At 45.2% G+C, this 21,394-nt stretch overlaps 2 protein-coding genes across 2 annotated transcripts in view; both read right to left on the bottom strand.

Moving 5' to 3' along the window:
* The window catches only part of nap1l4a (nucleosome assembly protein 1-like 4a), a 220,113-nt gene that overhangs the window by 148,744 nt on the left and 49,975 nt on the right, over positions 1-21,394 (bottom strand). The window lies entirely within an intron of this gene.
* On the bottom strand, positions 762-3,044 carry LOC127597210 (uncharacterized). The gene is made up of 2 exons (XM_052060104.1): positions 2,002-3,044; positions 762-1,008 (listed from the first exon to the last, which is right to left on the bottom strand). The coding sequence occupies exons 1-2, from the start codon at positions 3,025-3,027 to the stop codon at positions 799-801; spliced, it is 1,236 nt and encodes a 411-aa protein (XP_051916064.1). The 5' UTR covers positions 3,028-3,044; the 3' UTR covers positions 762-798.

The following is a 21,394-nucleotide window of genomic DNA, read 5'->3' as shown; positions in this document are numbered from 1 at the left end:
CTCACACACTCTCTCGCTCTCATTTCCACTTGAAAGTTCCCTTGAGGTTGGTCTTGAAGTGTTGTTTTTTAAAAGAAGAGTGAGATCTGCAAGTTATCCCCCCCCCCCCCCAAAGAGCAATCAACCAGTTTTAATTATTGCTTACAGTGGTTTTCATCTTTGCGTATTGTGGCAAGTGGCTTTATCAAACTGAAGCACTGTGCACTAGTGTACGGATTGGGAAGCTGATGGCAGTAAATATGGTGCCGTGTAGCAGCATCTGCCACACACAAAAAAAAAAAGTGTTTGATATTATCACGTAGTAGCCTTTGCCATTTTTCATAGAGTGCATCATTGTATGACTTTCAAGCATATTAATAACCTGCCCGAACGCAAACACAGCTTGTTTGTGAGTCAACCAGATAGCAATAACTTGCTGCTCACTTTTAGATGCTAACCAGCAATACTGTATTCATTAATTCCAGTGTGTCGGGAAAGCATACAGAAAATGACGAACGATTAACTCAACTCAACTCTAAATATAACTAACTAACTGTATGTATATACAGTATAAAAAAATCCTCATCTCACCCCTCGGGTGGTGTCCGTCCCTCATTCAGCTCGGGTCCTCTACCAGAGGCCAGGAAGCTTGAGGGTTCTGCGCAGTATCCTTGCTGTTCCCAGCACTGCACATTTCTGGACTGAGATGTCCGATGTTATTCCAGGGATCTGTTGCAACCACTCATCTAGTTTGGGGGTCACTTTCCTGAGTGCTCCGACCACCACAGGCACGACTGTCACCTTTACCTTCCAGGCTCTCTAAAGCTCCTCTCTGAGCCCTTGGTATTTCTCGAGTTTCTCATGTTCCTTCTTCCTGATGTTTCCATCACTTGGGACCTCTACATCCACTACAACGGCTTTCCTCTGCCCTTTATCTATGATCACGATATCTGGTTGGTTCGCCATTACCATCTTGTCAGTCTGGATCTGGAAGTCCCACAGGATCTTCGCTCTGTCATTCTCCACCACCTTACTGCGGTGTTTCCCATTTTGACCTTGGGGTTTCCAGTCCATACTCCGCACAGATGTTTCGGTATACTATGCCAGCCACCTGGTTATGGCGTTCCATGTAGGCTTTCCCTGCCAGCATCTTACACCCTGCAGTTATGTGTTGGATCGTCTCAGGTGCCTCTTTGCACAACCTACACCTTGGGTTTTGTCTGGTGTGGTATATCTGGGCCTCGATGGCTCTGGTGCTCAAGGCCTGTTCCTGAGCAGCCAGGATGAGTGCCTCTGTGCTGTCCTTCAGGCCAGCCCTCTCTAGCCACTGATAGGACTTCTTGAGATCAGCCACTTCAGTTATGGTCCGGTGGTACATCCCGTGTAGGGGCTTGTCCTCCCATGATGGTCCCTCTTCCAGCGCCTCATCTTCTGTTCCCCATTGTCTGAGACATTCTCTGAGTACGTCATCCGTTGGAGCCTTCTCCTTGATGTATTCATGGAGCTTGGATGTTTATATGTTTATATGTTTATATATATATATATATATATATATATATATTAAAAAAAAAATCCTCATCTCACCCCTCGGGTGGTGTCCGTTCCTCATTCAGCTCGGGTCCTCTACCAGAGGCCAGGAAGCTTGAGGGTTCTGCGCAGTATCCTTGCTGTTCCCAGCACTGCACATTTCTGGACTGAGATGTCCGATGTTGTTCCCGGGATCTGTTGCAACCACTCATCTAGTTTGGGGGTCACTGCCCCGAGTGCTCCGACCACCACAGGCACGACTGTCACCTTTACCTTCCAGGCTCTCTCCAGCTCCTCTCTGAGCCCTTGGTATTTCTCGAGTTTCTCATGTTCCTTCTTCCTGATGTTTCCATCACTTGGGACCGCTACATCCACTACAACGGCTTTCCTCTGCCCTTTATCTATGATCACGATGTCTGGTTGGTTCGCCATTACCATCTTGGCAGTCTGGATCTGGAAGTCCCACAGGATCTTCGCTCTGTCATTCTCCACCACCTTCTGTGGTGTTTCCCATTTTGACCTTGGGGTTTCCAATCCATACTCCGCACAGATGTTTCGGTAGACTATGCCAGCCACCTGGTTATGGCGTTCCATGTAGGCTTTCCCTGCCAGCATCTTACACCCTGCAGTTATGTGTTGGATCGTCTCAGGTGCCTCTTTGCACAACCTACACCTTGGGTCTTGTCTGGTGTGGTATATCTGGGCCTCGATGGCTCTGGTGCTCAAGGCCTGCTCCTGAGCAGCCAGGATGAGTGCCTCTGTGCTGTCCTTCAGGCCAGCCCTCACTAGCCACTGATAGGACTTCTTGAGATCAGCCACTTCAGTTATGGTCCGGTGGTACATCCCGTGTAGGGGCTTGTCCTCCCATGATGGTCCCTCTTCCAGCGCCTCATCTTCTGTTCCCCATTGTCTGAGACATTCTCTGAGTACGTCATCCGTTTGAGCCTTCTCCTTGATGTATTCATGGAGCTTGGATATTTCATCCTGGACAGTGGCTCTCACACTCACTAGTCCCCGGCCTCCTTCCTTTCGGCTTGCGTACAGTCTCAGGGTGCTGGATTTGGGATGAAACCCTCCATGCATGGTTAGGAGCTTTCGGGTCTTAACGTCCGTGGTCTGAATCTCTTCCTTTGGCCACCTTATTATTCCTGCAGGGTATCTGATCACTGGCAGGGCATAGCTGTTTATTGCCCGGGTCTTATTCTTGCCATTGAGCTGGCTTCTTAGGACTTGCCTCACTCGCTGGAGGTATTTGGCCGTAGCCGCTTTCCTTGTTGCCAGTTCGAGGTTGCCATTGGCTTGTGGTATACCAAGGTACTTGTAGCTGTCCTCAATGTCTGTTATTGTTCCTTCAGGGAGTGAGACCCCTTCAGTGCGGACTACCCTTCCTCTCTTAGTCACCATCCGACTACATTTCTCAAGCCCGAATGACATCCCGATGTCGCTGCTGTAGATCCTGGTTGTGTGGATCAGGGAATCTATGTCCCTTTCGCTCTTAGCATACAGCTTTATGTCATCCATGTAGAGGAGGTGACTGATTGTAGCTCCATTTCTGAGGCGGTATCCATAGCCCTTAGGGGGTTCAGTCCTATGCAGAACAGCATAGGACCTGGTATATGCCACATTTGATGGACACTTGGGTAAGTGGCTTGCCATTGGCTTCAAGTGTGGTTTTCCACATCCTCATCGAGTTGGCAACGAAGGCTCTTAGGGTCCTGTTCACCTTATACAACTCCAAGCATTCAGTGATCCGTGTATGTGGCATCAAGTCATAGGCTTTCTTGTAATCAATCCAAGCTGTGCACAGGTTGGTACGTCGGGACCTGCAGTCGTGTGCGACTGTTCTGTCAACTCGGAGTTGATGTTTGGCTCCTCTAGTATCTCTACCAATGCCCTTCTGTGCTTCGCTCATGTATTGATCCATGTCTCCACTTATCTTAGCCGCAATGATGCCTGACATGAGCTTCCATGTTGTGGAAAGACAGGTTACTGGCCGACAGTTGGATGGGACTGCACCCTTTGAGGGATCCTTCATGATCAGGATCGTTCGCCCTTCGGTTAGCCATCCTGGGTGAGTCCCATCCCTCAGCAGCTGTTTCATTTGTACTGCTAGGCGCTCATGGAGTGCTGTGAGTTTCTTTAGCCAGTAGGTGTGGACCATGTCCGGGCCTGGTGCTGTCCAGTTCTTCATATCTGAGACTCTTTCCTGTATGTCTGCCACTGTTATGGTAACTGGGTTCTGTTCAGGGAGGTTGCTGTGCTCCTCTCTCAGGGTCACCAGCCATTGTGCACTGCTGTTATGTGCAACCTCCTTCTCCCATATGCCTTTCCAGTACCTTTCAGTTTCCAGTCTTGGTGGGTCGGCTCTGTTGTTAGGACCCTGCCACTGAGCGTACACTTTCGCAGGTTGTGTTGCGAACAGCCTGTTTATTCGTCTGGCCTCATTCTCTTTCGTGTACCGCTTTAGGCGACTGGACAAGGCTTGGAGCCTTTGTTTGGCAGTTTCGAGTGCTTCAGGTATGGTCATCTGGATGTACCTCTCGGGTATCGGCCTTTTCATCACACCTCTCTGGGCCTCCGTCAATTGACTCACATCTTTCCGGGCCGCCTTGATCTTAGCCTCCAACCGTCTTTTCCATGGTGGGTAACGTATCTCATGGCTTCCATGGTTGCTCTTATAGCCCAGAGTCTCCAGGATCACTGATGCTGAAGCGTATATCAGCTCATTGGTTTCTGTGATCGTTACGGTAGGGATCGCCCTCAGTTCTGCATTCACACTTTCTATGAGACTTTCAGATGGTACTTCACATAGCCGTTGTAATCGGTTTCTAGGTTGCCCAGCTTTCATTCTCGCCATGATCTTAGCTTTCAGGTCAGTTGCTGCCTCGCTCAGCATTTCATTCATTGGGGCTGGACACCCAATCTCATCATCTGCATTCATTGGGGCTTGCCTCCCAATCTCTTGTATGACCTCCTCCTCTGATCTGGCAGCCTGGGGCCCATCGCCATGGAACCTGCGTTGTACCTCATCAATCTCAAGTTGTGACAGCAGTTGCCGTTTGTGGATGTTGGAACACTGAGCTACTAGTTGTTTCGTGGTCAACCGTGACTGTGGGTTTCGAAGTAATCATTTAGCCCACATTCTCTGCATGTAACCCCTCTGACTAGGGTTGCTTGATGGTGCTCTGGTTCCCCAGCACCTGACGCAGACCATGTTTGGCCGGGCGACGTCTGAGCCGGCATGTCATTCGTTTTATTGTCTCTCATCATTGTATGAGGTAGGCATTAGCGTGAAGGATCTTGCCCAAGGACCCACACTGGATGGTGTTATGTGCTCATTTTTGCCCCAAGCGGGATTCGAATCACCGTCTCCCGTATGCCAAACCGATGCCTTACCAACTGAGCTATCCAGCCGCTATATACATACATATATATATATATATATATATATATATATATATATATATATATATATATATATATATATATATATATATATATATATATATATATTCATTTTTCTTCTTTTGTCACTTATGCATGCACAATTAATTGTGTTGTCGAGAAGTAATTGAGGCTAAATGGAGTGCACTTCTTGACTCGAACCAGGAGAGGTGATGATTTATCAATATCAATTAGTTTTTTTGAAAAAGAATAAAAATGTGATGTCCACTACTCTAAGACGAGCGCCAACTTTTCACATCCGAACTATTGCAATTTTTTATTCACCTGTCCGTGAAAAACCTCATGAAACCTCCTCCAGTTGGGTCCGGGAGATGCTGGTAGCCTTTTTGTCAACATCTCATAGCAACATCACTTTCATTCTAAGCCTTGCACTGGCTCACTATGTATTCATTTTTAAGTTCAATACAAAATTCAAGAGTCACCGAGAGCCTTTCATAGCTTCTCCACATCGCAGGAAGAAAAAAACTCACTCATGTACTTCATTTGAACACATTCATCAGTTACGCCTGATTAGAATGTGGTTAAAGTGACAGAAATCAGCCATACTTTGTGGGTTCTCTTGGGTCACTGCAGTCTGCTGTGCAACTTTTACTAACTTTGCCTGACACAAGATGAAAAACGAAAGGTAATAGGGTCAAGCTGTCCAGATACCATCACGTGATCGGAAGTTGGGGCCAATCACGTGATTTGCAGCTGCTCAATATCGGCTGCAAAAGATCGGATTTTTGAATTTTCTTCATTTGTAAAATCAAAAAAGCCAACCCAATTTGGATGCCCTCTTTTCTTCTTTATAATGCATTTCCAAGGTAACAGACTCAGTATTGGCAGATACTTAAAACAAATGACTCAAACTCCTGGCATGGGCGTGAAACAGCCCCATATAGAGCCTTGCAGTCTGTTGGCCCCACATTATGGAATTCACCAGCTTTTCAACTAAGGGCTGCTCCTTCAGTGGACATTTTTTGTTCAGGCAGGCCTCCCAGTCAGACTAGATTCTTATTGATTTGTTTTGACTTTTATTTTGTTTTGATTTTGAATGAATTTGTTTTTCCTAGCACTTACCTTCAAATGATCGATTGTGCATTTTGTGTATCTCTGTGCACCTTGCGATTCCTCTCTGTGAAAAGTGCTACATTGAAAAAAAACTAAAATATAAATCCTTACTAGATGGTGTTTAACTTACAGTCAGTGTGAGTGTCACATTCCACCAATAGTTACGCTTCGTCCACAAAATGTCATCTTTGCTCACAAAACCCAAATCGCTTGCATTGACAGAGAAATTCGCAACTTCTATCGGGAAGATGAACAATCAGTCATTTTTCGCATAGCCAATATTTTGCTCATCCTTTGTGTTCGAATATGCACCTGGACTGAGAGGCTAATCGCAGGTATGAATGATGTTCTGCTACATGCAAGGTGTTTGCCGTCATGTGCGCTCTGGAATTAAAGGGGAACGTCAGCCACAAATCATCATAGTCATAACCGCAGGCATGGGCTTTTTCCACGTGGGAGGAAGCGTGAGGATGAGCCGCACATACTCATAGACTGACTGTCATTACAGATCATACACTGCCAGCTCTCCTTGTCATCAAGTAGCTGAATTTTATCTTCTATTCCATGTGTGGAATCTGCTTTCCTTTGCTTAAATGCTCTCCTTATTTCCCCTCACAGCCCCGCCTGGTCCCAGCCTGTCTGATGGGCGCTGCAGTGCAGCTGTGTGTGTACTGATGGAGGCCCAGCAGAAAGGGGCCGGGAACTGGCTGATTATTAGTACGGCGGCGAGAGAGAACGCTGAGCGAGTCAAAAAGAGTTGGCCTTTGCTGCACTTAAAGCTTGTTTTTCCAACCACCCACTCTCGCTTACACCTCCACCCGCCGTCCTATTCCATGCCTCCATTTTTTTTTTTACGCTCCAGAGGTCAGCTGCTGTTTCTGACATGAACAAAAAAGCTCAAAGCACCATCAAGTTTTGAGGACGATGAAGGGCATGTGAGATGACTCTGGACAAAGAGGCGAGAGGAAGCTGAAATATTGCTTACTCCAATTCAAAACATGAAATCACTCCAAATGAATTATCTGGTCCGGCAAACGATAGCAGGTTTGCATGCGTGTGTGTGATCCTCTGTTTGCACAACATCCTTCCAGTGGCCTGAAAGGGAGGGGCGGGCAGTGACACAGATGGTGATGAGAGGAGAGGAAGCTTCGGCCAAAGCTAGCCAAGATCTGCCAGTGGCCGGCTCCGATGCCATACAATGGGACCTTTCAACGCCAGTGGAGAACAGAGCTGCGCCCATTGTGATAAGTGCATAACAGACAGGAGCAGTTTGATGTGCATCCAGATTCATGCGCAGATTTCGATCAAAACAGGGAGTGGTGGAGAGGATTTGTTGATGGCCGGGCCTCCCTGTGAAGTGGAATGGCCCAACATAAATAAATCCTAATATAACCCTAGATGCGGTTAGACGCAGCGTGAAGGGACTTTTGATCTACCCCTGAAATAAAACACTTTTTTACATCTGCCTCAGCGAATGATCAAACTGTTTCATGTTGCCAAGAATATCACACTGACCATAGACAGGCAGCAGTTGAACATTTTAATTTTCTTTTGTACGGCACCAACAAAAGGCACTTTGCACATGATCATTGCTGATCCTTCTGTGTTCAAGAGACCAAAAGCAAAGATGTCAACGGGAACACTCCCTTCTCACAGAAAGAAACTTTGAACAGAAGCAAGACTCGAGGCGGGCTGGTACCTAGTGAAAACCCACGCAGGCCCGGGGAGAACATGCAAACTCCACACAGGGAGGCCGGAGCTGGAATTGAACGCGGTACCTCTGCACTGTGAGATCGACGCGCTAAGCACTGGACCACCGGGCCGCCCGGAACTTTGTCAGTGCTTCAAATTTTGGGGGTTACAAGCCGTCACTTGGTGGCCATTTTGCTTTGTGCTGCAAGCCAAATTTTAATTAATAGGGTTTTGCATACACCGAGCAACAGTCCCTAATACTTTAGTAGCCATTAATTTCATGCTCCCACACAGACTAACACTAAGCCCTGTCAAGCCACATGAGCCATGTTGTGCTGGTCTTGCCAGAACCGGCATTCGCAAGAAGTGTCAATCATTATTTCATACTCACCACCAAAACGTTATACTTTACGCAAGTTGGTTTTTTTTAGTTTTGTTTTGTTTTGTTTTTCCAGATAAGAAAATGAATTTCTGAATGCCGTACGCTTTTGTTTTATGGCTGGCATTCGTCAGGAATAATTTGCCAACCACTTGAAAAAAATGCGGCCATGCGTCGAGAATATCTTGCTTCTCATTCTGTATCGTCGTGATTGCTCGCTGGTTCACATGCCCTCTCGGTTAACATGCATATCTGACATAAATAGCTGTCAATGGCACAAAGTGTAAGAACAAAGTATTTGTGCTGCGTTACGTCCCAACACGAGACTGCTGACCTAGTTCCTGTATGTATAGGGATGCAATGTTTTCGAGGGGGATTTCGAGGATCTGAACTTCTACCGCAGATAATACCTTAAAATAGCCACAGCGGTGGTGTAGAAATGACCGACCTCTGGTGACATGAGACACCCACTTAAAGATAGTGATTGTCTGGTTAGTCTGTCTTCTTTCTGCAGCTCCAGAGAATCTTCCCAACTCTGGGCCATTAAAACAAACAGGGAGGTCCTCGCGCACAGTGCTTTGGACAAAGGTTAAAGCAATATCCCCCAGCACTATTCATTTCAGAGGATCTGTCCCCCTCACCATGCTTTGATCCGCTGCTTCATTCTGCCCAGCATTTTCTATTGCTCATCCCGAGCTGCTGAGGACGTTTGAGGATGAACGTGCATTTGGAGTATGATATGTGCCAAATGGGTGCGAGCACGACAATCTGCACTCACATTGGAGTGTGTGTGTGTGTGTGTGTGTGTGTGTGACACTCAGTGGCTGGAGGCCCAAAGAGGAAAAAGCCTATCCCTCAGGCTGTTTACCTCCACTAGAGCAGTTTATTTGACCCCTGATGATTTAGATGCATAACCAAATAAAAACATGCCTGCGAAGTTCAAACAGCAAGTGACGCATAAAGGGTGCGTGAGGTGGGATAACACCGTGTTCAGTGATAGCCCACAGCTGGACCTCCCCGCCACGCCAGCTTGAACAGTTGAAACACAACGAGAAGTCCAACTCATGAGTGGACTACCTGAGGGTTACTTGAACATCACTCTTATCGATACTCTACGATACTTTATCGATACTAAGTCTGGGAGTGCAAATTTTGTGTTTATTTTCAATGGGAGAGGGCATTCTATACACCACAGGACAGATGTCATCATAATTCAACATTTACTCATTTGTGCAATCTTGTTTATGTTTTGACAGGGGGGAATTGTTGTGTCGCAACTGATTCATTTACGTAATTTCTCAATGTTGTAAGCACTTACATAATGGCCCGTTCACTTTGGATTGAAGTGTGTTTCCCAGCACGGCCCCTCAACCTGCAGCCTGTACCACACCCACCCACATGCTCAGGCAGGTTGGGAGGCTGAGGAGATTTTCTCAGCTCCTTTAGATACTTGGATGTGCAGCAACAGATGTGCAGATTAATGTCAAATTTTATTGCCATAAATAGTTGCTGTAGAAGAGTCTCAACTTTGGAAAATGTAGCACATTAACTATAGTGAGTCGTAATTTTAAATTGATAACTCTGTCATATTTAGTGAAGGTTCATGAATCAATTTCATAGGGAGAGCTGTAAATTTTTCCCGACATGTGCACACCCTCATCTGGAGATTGTGATGCAAGTAGGCGACGGACTAGGTTCTCAAAAGAGGGTGTTTTCGTGAGGTCCTCGGTGATGACCCTAAGTCCCCTGCTGAAAGTAATTCACTTCTTCTGGTGAACGATTGGTATGCGTGTTTCAAACATAAAAGCAATATTCGTTTGCCTAACTATGACATGCTGCGATAGGTGTTTGGAGATGTGTTCGCTGCATGCGTCACTTAAGAACAAAAGCTGGGGCATCGATGTTGTTTTACAAATGAGTCTGGGGCGAAATTAATATTGGTTTTACGGACGAATGACAACTGAATGGAATAAAATAAAGAAACCACTCTCCAACCTGCTGCACGGTGTCTGTAATGCTTCTGTCATCTGAAAAAACATTTGGAAAAGTGATTCCCAATTATTAAATATGCCTCAATCACCCTAGAAAACATTTTTTTTCTGATTTTGCATTCAAAGGGGAAGATGCCAAACGTTGTTTTCTACATTAAGAAAATATTTATTGCTAGGCAAAAAGACATTCTGAAAAAAAATGTATTTGCGGTCCTGTTTGGGAACCCCTGCTCTAGTAGAGAAAACTGAAAAAAAAAAAAGCTCTCGTGGTCTCTCGCGCCAGAGCTTCCACTCATAGCTCCTGCAACACCCTAACGCAGACATATAAATCTGCCTTTACACTCTCTTTCAGTAATGGGCCTTGGCTGTGGTAAGCAGCTTGAAATAGAAGAAGCAAAAAGGGTAAAAAGAGATAACAGAAGCAAGAGGCAGCATTCAGTAGTGGCAGACGCATTTAGCAGCCCAAGGTGGCTTTGCCCCCTTCTGATAGTAACCAGCAGCAGTAACAAAGCGCCATCAAAAATGATCAGCCAACCGTGGCAGGCTAAATTTGGACATGCGTGCCGTGGACACTGACACATTAAGAAGCATCTTCACAGAGACGTCAGGTGGAGGAGACCACAACAGAGCATCATGAATATGATTCCCACAGAACAAAAAAAGGGAAGGTGGCAGAAGTCTTCCCAGTTTCAAATGTAAATTGAGCAGGGGAGAAGAGGTGCTAAAATGTTTTTTTGAGCCCCAAGTGTGTTCCATGACTGAAGCAATGACCTTCCAAGTCAGTCCTGTGTAAAATGTATCTGACATCACTCACAGAGGCTTTTCCATTCCACACACTCAGAGCTGTTTTATTTGGACTATGTGATGGTCTCACACTCTATTTTAACCTACACACACTCACTCTTTTGTACCGCTGTGTGCAATCACACACACGAGCGCACGCACACACATGGACCCGGTAAGTGATTTCAGAACGATATTCAGGCGATATCAGGCGATATTGCTTCAGTTGACCCAACCTGGTTAACGTTTGACTCATGTTGCAATTTAAAAAGTGACCTCATTTCCAGACGAAAGAAAACACTGATGGATGTTTTGGAGCAGTGGCAGGGTACCCCCACATCTCTGCCATGTATGATAATGATCTCATAACACATAGTGACGTTACTTTCTGGAAATACAAGAATCCACGTGATGTCAGCGCATGGCTCCTTGAGGCTAAAGGACAATCAGAACACACACACACACACACGTCTTACTTTTTTATGTAGAGTACAGTACTGATGTCACATGGCTGTTTTTCCTCCAACTAAATGATGAAGGGGGGAACATCTTTGTAATGGCTGTTATGGAATAAACCGAGAATAATCAAGCAGATTACTTGGCTCGGCAGTGTCTCGGCTTTGCCAGCAGTGCGGCTTTGTGCTGGTAAATATTTGCTGTTAGCTGAGTTGCATGGCATCGGTACATCACAGGGACATTTTGTGTTTCCCAAACACTTGGCCAGTGACGTCAGGAGGCCCTAATGATATTTAACAAGCCCACCCAGTCCAGAATCACCCCATAAACAACCCTTATGTACCCTTCGTCCCATGTCCAACTACTTTGCAGCACTGGAAAACCCAACACCCACTTAACCCAGTTGTGCGGCCTGTTGTTTTAAGGTAACAAAAACAGACATTCGGCTCAGCGCAACCCTTCATAAACCTCAGTTAAACGTTCCCGCCTTTATTGAGTTGTTGCAGGCGATGGGCTGCTTAGAGTTGGCCTACTGAAGAACATGGCTCAGCTGTTTTGATGCAAGGAAAACCCTGTCTGATAATTAGAACATAAGGAAAGGAGAAAAAAAACACTGAAGGACTGGAAAACCCATAACATCACACCGCCAAACAGCGGGAAACAGCGAAAGCACTCCCTCTTTTGAGAAAGAGCAGTGCTGAGGAGAAAACAAAGAAGAGGCAGAGGATGGAAAAGTGACAGTAAAAAGTCATCGTTTGCGACTGATTGGCAACCGTTTCCAATTAGAGTGGCGGACGACAGGAAAGACAGGCAGGGAAGTAAGGGGTCGCCGGGGCCCAGTTCCATCCGGCAAGCCTCACACATCCACAGAGACGCGCGCGCGCGCGCACACACACACACACACACACTCACACAAAAGTCTTTGCATGCAGCAGAGTTTTCCAGCGGGAGCCCAATTTGTGTTTGGGCTCACTTACACTATTATATTGGGCGGTATGATCTCAGCTTAGACTGAGGCTAAATGTCTGTCTGTTTGCAGGCGGGAGTCTGTCTCTTGTTCGTAAGCGCATTTCGCGCTCATGCGCCTGCACAAAAAGTGTGATACTTGTGTTTGCGTGCTGGCAAACATACAGGATTGTGTGTGCGTTTGTGTGTGTGGGAGCGGGAGGGGTGGGGGGCAGTCAGCGTGTCTGACAGGAGAGCAGAGGTCATGCTAAGGTTGGGATGAAGTCAGAATGTAATTATGCTTCAATGAACCGAAGGGGAAGTAATAAAGACCAGCTGCATGTTGTGTGACTCTTAAAGTTCCACTTAAAGCAAGCTGCACACTCTCTCCGCTCTCTGGCATTGTGCTGATCAGGGGAACACACAGTATGTTAAGCTCCAAGCCTCAAAAATGGATACAGGGAGAGTTGAGCAAAATACAAACATGCTTGAACACACACAGAGACATTAGCAAAGAGCACAGTAAGCAGCAAATGAAGAGATAAGAATGGGTAGTATATTTCCTGTCGTGTTGTAAGGTGGTGGGGTTGCCAAGGTGACATGGCATGCGGCCAGGGAGAGAGTTGGTCACTTAGTGCATATATGGATGGAAAATGGGGTAGGAAGGGAAGGCAACACACCAGGTGGTTTCACTCGGGAGATCCAGTCTCCACTGCCTCTGTCGGACAAAAAAAAAAAAAAGGAGGGAAGGAAGGAAAAGAAAAAACATCAACTGGCCCGTCAAAAACAAGTGGGAGAAAGGGAGAACTGTATCTCCCCCTGTGTGAGCCTCCTTTAACCAATCCCTTCTGTGAGTCCCCACATTTTCTGCCTCTCTGTTTCTTACTTTATTCGAAAGCTTGCTTTTGCCCGTTTTTCTTTCACTCTGTCTTTCTTAATTTTTCTTTCTTTCCATCCTGCCATTTTTCCTTCTTTCAGTTTTTTTTCTATCTTTCTGTCTTTCTTTCTTGCTTTCTTTCTTCATCTCCTCCGCATCTGACTCACTCAGTTTTCCCAGCCCTGCCATGCATAGATACCGTATCCACCAACAAGCGTCTAACAGAAAACCCCTGGGGGAAGGCTGCAAGGGGTTTGACGGCCTCCCGGCAAGGCCTGCTGTGTCCGGGCTGATAAGGTTGAGTTGGAGCAAGCGCTGCTGCCAGATAAGACACTTACCGTATATCTGGAGACATACAGGGGGAGAAACACCTTGTGTGGAAAAACTCGTAGTACAACTACAAATCAGGTCGGCGTGATTCTGCCAATATTAGCAACCGTTGAACAGTAGCGGGAGAAAATTGTGTAGCCGTCTTTGTTTTAACCTTTGTTCACTTCCTGTTTCAAAGAGGCTGTTGTAAGACATATGAAATGAAATGAAATTGAAAAAAATACAGTGCACTCCGCTTAATAGAACACCATTGGGCCGAAGCGCTTCTGTTCTACTAAGCGGAGTTTCTATTAACCGGAGACACTTTATTAGGTACACCTTCAGACACGTCGACGACCAAGTTATGCACGCAGAAAAACCCCTGCTGACGAGTTAGAAGAGATATTTCGACTGTGGACGTCCATATCTTTAATCAAACAACAAAACAACAACTTTAATCAACTTCAGTCAAACATCTCAAATCACGAGAAAAATTTCGTTACTTTTGTCTGGAACCAGGAGTCCGTAATTTTGCGGTTGACTTCCCTTTCAATGCGCTGGATAAGAGGGAAGTCCTGGAAACCGCGGGCGTACCTTCTGAGAATCCGGCAATGCATCGTATCGTCTGAGTATGTCCTTCTTATAGCCCTCGTCTCTTGAATGAAGTTGAAGCCATTGTGACGTGCGTGTGTCTATGTGTGGAGTGACGCGTGCTACCTGTTACTGTATACGGCTAGAACTACCGCGTTTTCTCGCGATAGTGGTACTGTATCGCGATAGCTACACTTCAAAAACCACTAGTTTACAATGTTCATTGCTTACGGCCTGTTCTATTAAGCGGAGATCTGTTCTACTAAGCGGAGTATCTTTATTGGAAATTGCATTAGGCAAATCCGTTCCAGAGCCTTTTGCTCTATTAAGCGGATTACTCTATTAACCGGTGTTCTATTAAGCGGAGTGCACTGTATATACATTTATTCATTCCTTGTGCAAAAGCAGAAGAAAACAAATCCTGAAAGATAAAATTACATTTGTTGAGCCATTGTAGCGGGCTGTTTTCTGGTTCTTGTGTGATATTCGGAATAGTTACGCAAGACTATTTGAATTTTGGGACAGTTGGAACAGTTCCATGTTGTACCAAAGACAATAAATTTTTCTATCTCCATTTGTATCTGACTTTGTCAGGATTGGGGGTAAGCAACTCCGGACCTAGAGAGCCGCAGTCCCGCTTGTTTTACAAGCACACCTGATTCAAATGAACAGGATCATTATCAGTCTTTTACCGAGCTTCCTGATGAGCTGATCATTTGGATCAGGTCGGTTGAAAGAGGGAAACTTCAAAAACAAACACGACTGCGGCTCTCTAGGACCAAAGTCGTCTACCGTCAGTCAGAATTATAGGCTTACAATCTATGGTTTCTTTTTCAGTGCTTCACTGCCACAAAATTTCATGGGGGATCGTTTATGCACAATAGCTGCTGGTTTACCAGCTAACAAAGCAACCAATAAATGCATAAAAACACTACCTCCTGCTTTCACCCCGGGTAGCGATAACAAATACCAGAGGTTGGCATTCCGGCAGTACTGACGAAAGGTCCGTCAGTCCATCGTTATGGATGCGCCTTTTGCTGATTGATGATGACTGACGACAAACAAAAATGATGGACCGAATGAAGCACTGATAGGTTTTTGTCCATCACTGTAATCGTCACGAACCGGGTCAAGTAATGAGGGGCCTCCCATCCATCACTAACGGGCGCCTGTTTTGCTGACGACTGATGGAAACATGTCCCCTCCTGTCTTCCGTATGTCTGTTCACTGTGGTGCAGAATTCCTTCCATTGACTGTATAAGGAAACGCTTTCTAATTCCTGTACAGTAGTTGGTGGCAGAGATGGGCATTCCATTCGTGGGACAGAATGGTCCGTCCGTCCATCGAGGATGGATGCCCATTTTGGGGAGAGCGGATGGACGACAAGAAATTTTTCAAAACGGACGGAAGTGGGTTTTCGTCCGACCCTGTAATCGTCCTTAACCTGGTCATGTACTGAGAGACGCCCATTTCACAAATGACTGACAGACTTACACACGCCCAACCTGGCTTGCGTGTGTAATCCACGACAACAATACAGACTGTATGCAACGCGCTGCTTGTCTGACTTTGCTTTAAGCCGACCATGTTCTTCTCCAATTTAAAAACCTCGGCGCCTCCAGAGTTAAGTGCCTGCCGCCTTCTATGCCACAAACAAAAGTCTCTTTGCCTCTTTCAGAAGGCAATATTGATGAATGTTAATTACGGTTTGTTATCAGTATTTTAACATACAACCCAGTTGGGGGTGATAACATACTGTGGAACAGCCGTTAAATCCCGATTTACATGTAACTGTATGCACACATTATATCCACATACAAACACGAAGAATCGTGGGGGTTCAAATCCTACTTTGCGTTTTTTCACTTTTTGCAAGGGGGAAGAGGCAGTACGAATTAACCGCAAAAAAAAAAGGATTAATGGCCTACTATCGCTTATTCTGTAATATATCTCCCCAATTCGACCTGCAGCAGACGATGCCTGTGTCCAACTTCACAGCTTGCGTTCTCGGAACGCCGCATTTTCGGTCACGACGTCACTTCCGGCGCAATTTTCCCGCATGTGGTTTCCAAATTGTGGAAAGACAATTCGCAAGGTGGGTCCTTCAATGCCTTCAAAGGCACCTCCTCACGTAGCCTCCATGGACCACATAAACCGCGGTGAATTTGGACAGGCTTAATGTGAATGTGGACGTGACGTGCGGTGAAATTGCGGCAGAAGCAACGTCATGCCAATGTCACAGATGAAGATTTACAAATGTAAATTCTAAATGAACTCAAAACACTTATGTTGGTGAATTAATGATTTCTCATGAGCAAAACAACATAAATGTTTGACGGATTTAAGGTTATTTCACCACAACAGAGAATTATTGTTGACTTCCCCCTCAGCATTATTTCAATGGCAGATAAAACCTACTAGTCATACCATGAACAGCAGCGTTTAAGGGTTTGTGATCAATTTACTCAACCCAAAATTCGCACTGAATATGGAAACATTTTCCACCAGGCTATAATGTAATGAGTAATAAAGCCAAATTCAACAGGTTCCCTTTAAGGTATCACTTTTCATAGCTCGTGTTGCGCACTTATTTTTTTCCCCCCAAATTCAATGCATTAGCCTGTACGTATAGAACAACAAGGGGTTCAACATGTGCTAATCCTCATTAACAAAATTACCAAAGGCGCATTAAAGAAGTCTATAGAGGCAAGAAAATTTGGATTTTAACCTCTGCTAAGTTCATAAATGCCTGCAGTGTTTTGATAATGTATGGCTTATGGGATCCCATGAAAGTATTTATGAGTTATTGAGAGCTCATGAAGGGAAGGGAAGGGAAGGGAAGGGAAGGGAAGCGGGGGGCACAGCTTAGATCGTACAACTCAGCTTGCTGGTAAGGGGAGGTGGAGGGGAGTGGGGGGGGGCTAAATTCCACGAGCTTCCAGGGGAAAAACAAGCACTTTATCAGGGAAAGTAGAAGTCACTGCATCCTGATGTGGCCACTGGAGGCTGCTGTCAGAAGCGAGCTATGTGTAAAGGTCCTCCGCAGTCACCAGTCATCCCCAAAACACGTGGTTCCAGTGAAAACAAGCCCAACTTCAAGCACCCCTGCCACGATCCAGTCACAGTGGCCGCTCAACAAGGAGAGAAAGATGAGTTTTTTTTCCTGAGCGTGTCCACTGCGGCTGTGATGTCTCCGCACCACAGGTTGTCTGCGTACATGCATGAATGTGCGTGTGTGCTTGTGTAACACAGGGGCTGTTCATTATTTGAATGTCAAGGCTCACACTATTAAACTGCAACTGGGATTCATTTAGATGAGCCTTAGTCAGGACTGCTGCTGTTTCTCAGCTCTGTGCCAGTCTTGGCCAATTTGGATATTGAATGGAAAAGTTTAAACATTTACATTTTGCTTTTGATTTTTTTTCTGGCGTTTTCCTTCTGTTCTTGATCATTTGTGGAAAGACTGGAATAGCTGGAAATTGGGAGACAACAGGCAGTAATGTTGGACTTGGGATGGAGCCAAGGGACACATTGCAGTGATTGCTTTACAGTCAATCGGAGTTGGAAAACATTTCAGATGGTCACAATTACATTGAAAGAGAAGTAGCTCAATAACAGTAGGATGAGGTGGGACTTTGCAGTTTGGAATAGAACTTGCAGGTTACTGCAAATATGAGGAGATCAATGGGAAGGTTTAGTCAAACCCAGGATAAGTTGACCAGGCTGCTGCAAGTGAAGTTGGTGTTTTGACTTCATTGGCATGAACCCAGCTACTGCAGCCATGAAGAGAAACGTTATACCGAGCCTTGCTAATTCTGTTAGATTTAATGGCTTACTCTCTTCTAAATTTGTGACATCCCAGAGTCACGAACTACACAAGCTTCGAGAAAGGACAACACCTCCCCACACATTAGATCAAGAAAAGGATTTGGTAAGGGAAAGAACCGCGCTGTCTGGAAAAAAAAGGACAGCACTTGAAAAACAAATCACAGCAAAATAAACATCATTTCTCCTGTGAAAAGCACTGACGGACAAAAGCACGTCCCGGCAAAGGCAGGTTGGTGTCAGAGTGATATCCTGAAAACCTTCCCCAAGGTGCAAGAGGGGAAAGGCGGATGCAGCTGGTTCCAAGGTGGGCTGCTGACCACTGAGCCCCCCCCCCCCCCCCTAAGTTAAATAGATGTATGCAAAATGGAAATCCTATGCAAAAGCAACAGGAAGTCACACAGGCAAATCCTGCTGAATTTGAAGCCTCTGACCTCGAGCACGCTATGATGTCCCCCGAATGAACGTGAGTGTGAGTGTGAGAAATTCGAAAAGCTGCAGCTCATGGATAAAAAATAAAAAAATCCTCATGCTGAAGTGGAGAAATCGTCAATTGGCATTTTTGTGTGTGTCAATCAGTTACAATAGGCTACTTTTCATGGAGAATGACATATAATATTGGGCATAGTTGGGCAAGGCCATTTATATTCTTGGGCAATGTCAGTAAAATATACTGTAAAGCCAAAGTATTTAGACATGATTCTCAATGAGTGGCTTAAGCAACCAATTTTATGCTTTCGACTTTGCAGGAACACTTATGGGTAGAACCTTTTCTGTTCCAGCGTGACTGTGCCTCAGTGCAAAAAGCAAAGTCGATATAGTATCGTAAATGCATGCTTGGATGTTCCATCTGTTTGAACTTACAAATGCTGTCTGTAGAAAAGGACAAATATTTCCACAGAAGCACTCCAAGAAAAGTCTGCCAAGTAGAGGAAGGTGTTCTGGCTGCAAAAGTTGGATCAATTTCTCATTTTCTTCCATTCCCATTCTATGTGAGTTCAGCGATCGGGTGGCCAAATACTTTTGTCAATACAGCAGAGTGTATCTCATCTAACTATAGCCAAATGCCTTTCACCCATTACACCATATAACAATCATTTCACATCAATGGTTTGGATGTGCCAGATTTCCTCCTGGTTACATAATGCAAATGTTGCACTGAAATCTCTGTATTGAATGTGTTAATTGGATTCATGAATGTGCTCTGAAATTTGTTCAGCCCTTCAGTAAAGTTAAAATGAGGGCACACATCTCCAAAACTTCCACGAGTCTCCTACTCCTCCTCCCCGGCCCTGCACACACACACACAGCCATTTAAGGTCATTAGCCAACATGGTTGTCTCTGCTTTGTGTCTTAATGGCAACATCCTAAACACGTGGATTCACTGGAACTGAAGTTCCCACAATTTACGTTTTCCAACACACACGACACACACACACACACACACACACACACACACACACACAGACACACACACGCACACACACACGCACACACACGCACACACACACACACGCACACACGACACACACACACAAGCATGCTCATAGCCTACATAACAAAATATGGCTGCCATGATATTGGAGGAACCAAGTTGGTTTGGCGACAGAATGAGGAGATTTTTCCTAAAGTTGATCAAATGTTGAGGTGCAACCGTCGATCACTTCACAATTATTAATTATACAATTAGTTGATAATTATTTTTGATAAGTGATGAATCTATGTATTTTTTAAAAATTCAAAATTAAGTGGAATTTGATAATATCCCGCAGCACACCGTTAGAGCTCTCACGGCACACTAATGTGCCGTGACACACTGGCTGGGAATCACTGCTGAAGAGATTTTCAGCCTGAATGAACACTGAAAAGCCACCTTTCCTTTCAAATGTGAGGATATCTGTCTTCAGGGAGAAATAAGAGACATTTAAGTGATATAAATTCTTGGCCTCCTCTTTCATGCCCACCCTTGCCACGTCCGCATGCCGTCCTCAGTTACGTCCGCCTTTCCTCTATATAAGCAACGTGTCGGCACAGCATCGGTCTGTCAAGCGGAAACATCAGCGAAATCACAAAACAGCATTCATTGATTGTAAAACTCTGTGCATACACAAGGCAAACCGCATTATTAGGCACCCCGTCCATCTTGGAGAAAACATATCCGGTATTATATGCATCCGTACATCCCCTGCATCTCCCCAACCTGAAACAGACTGATTTCCAAAGGCTGCACTGCTGTTTGGTGAAGCTTCTCAGAGAATTGCCCTGGTGTGAGGGAGACTAAGAGGGTCTGAGACACGACTGTGAAACAAGCTGCGTTCTACATTGTTAGGTTCTAGGGAAAAAGTGTCTACTGATGGTTCAGGTAAATCCATCTGTGCGGCCTCTTTCTTTACAAATATCCCATGTCATAAAGCGGAGACCCACAGCTATTAACACGAAGCGACCAATGTGTGTACAAATGTGTTTTGATGGCTAAATTTTGATCAGGTGCGTTTCGTCGTCTGTAAATTATGGTAATCAGTAGAGGATCATGATCATGGCTCTAACTTTTTGTTTCAAGACTGTTCAGGGTTGCTTATTGGGAGATTATCCTTGACACAGTGCTTATTTAATGTAACCAAATAATAATGCTGTTTTTAAGTGATACCTTATTAGAGAGCACAGTTCAGCACTTATCATCTGCCATGAATTGATTAGACCCCTCCAAGGGTGAGGTTAGGTCATTTCATTTAGTCAATAGGCACCCAGGCAAACACATGTGCATTTCCCTTTAGACCAGGGGTGCCCAAACTTTTCGGATCGAAGATCTACTTTTCGATCAACTAACCTCACGGGATCTACCCTTACCGACGTGCGCGCACACACACACACACACACACACACACACACACACACACACACACACACACACGCCATGATGAGAAACACCCTGAAACTGAGGCATGCGACGCACTTCTGCAGCCTGTTACCTATCGTAGCTCACAAGTAACATTTTAAAGTGCTTCCCTGGACCCTCCTAGATTCCTATTCTTTGCCCGTGCCCTCGGTGAATTGTACACGAAGCAAACTGAATGAGAATAATGTCGATAAAATATAGAGCGCAAGAGCTCTGATCACAAGCTGCGATTGCAGACTGCTGAGCGCTAACAACTTCCGGTGACGTAATCAGGCGCCACCGTAAATTCAAGATTTACCTGCTTGATTTTTTTTTTTAATATTTATTTTGTGAAAATGAGACCGATAGGATGATTAGGGTGCAGCGTACATGAACACAAAAAAAATATGTTACGAACATGTACAAAGACACACAAATGTTTATTTGTTTTTTTTCTTCTCCTCGACACTCTTCAGATCGACTCGGGATCTGTCTTAGATCTACCGGTAGATCAGGATCTACCTAATGGGCACCCCTGCTTTAGACAAACACACAATGAATGAATTATGATGCGCACCGTCCCACTTTCTGTATTACTCACATACACAAACGTGCGCACAACATGATTCATGACGGCAGAATGTCA

Source organism: Hippocampus zosterae, chromosome 3 (assembly GCF_025434085.1).
Source record: "Hippocampus zosterae strain Florida chromosome 3, ASM2543408v3, whole genome shotgun sequence".
NCBI classification, from domain to species: domain Eukaryota; kingdom Metazoa; phylum Chordata; class Actinopteri; order Syngnathiformes; family Syngnathidae; genus Hippocampus; species Hippocampus zosterae.
The sequence above is the reverse complement of the archived record's forward strand: the minus strand, read 5'-3'. Positions and strand labels throughout refer to the sequence as shown.

Coding starts and splice junctions, on each gene's coding strand:
- LOC127597210 (XM_052060104.1), bottom strand. CDS start 3,027: ATGGATGACATAAAGCTGTATGCTAAGAGCGAAAGGGACATAGATTCC. Junction 1,009..2,001: donor AATGGGAAACACCACAGAAG/GTGGTGGAGAAT, acceptor CACCGCAGTAAG/GTGGTGGAGAATGACAGAGC.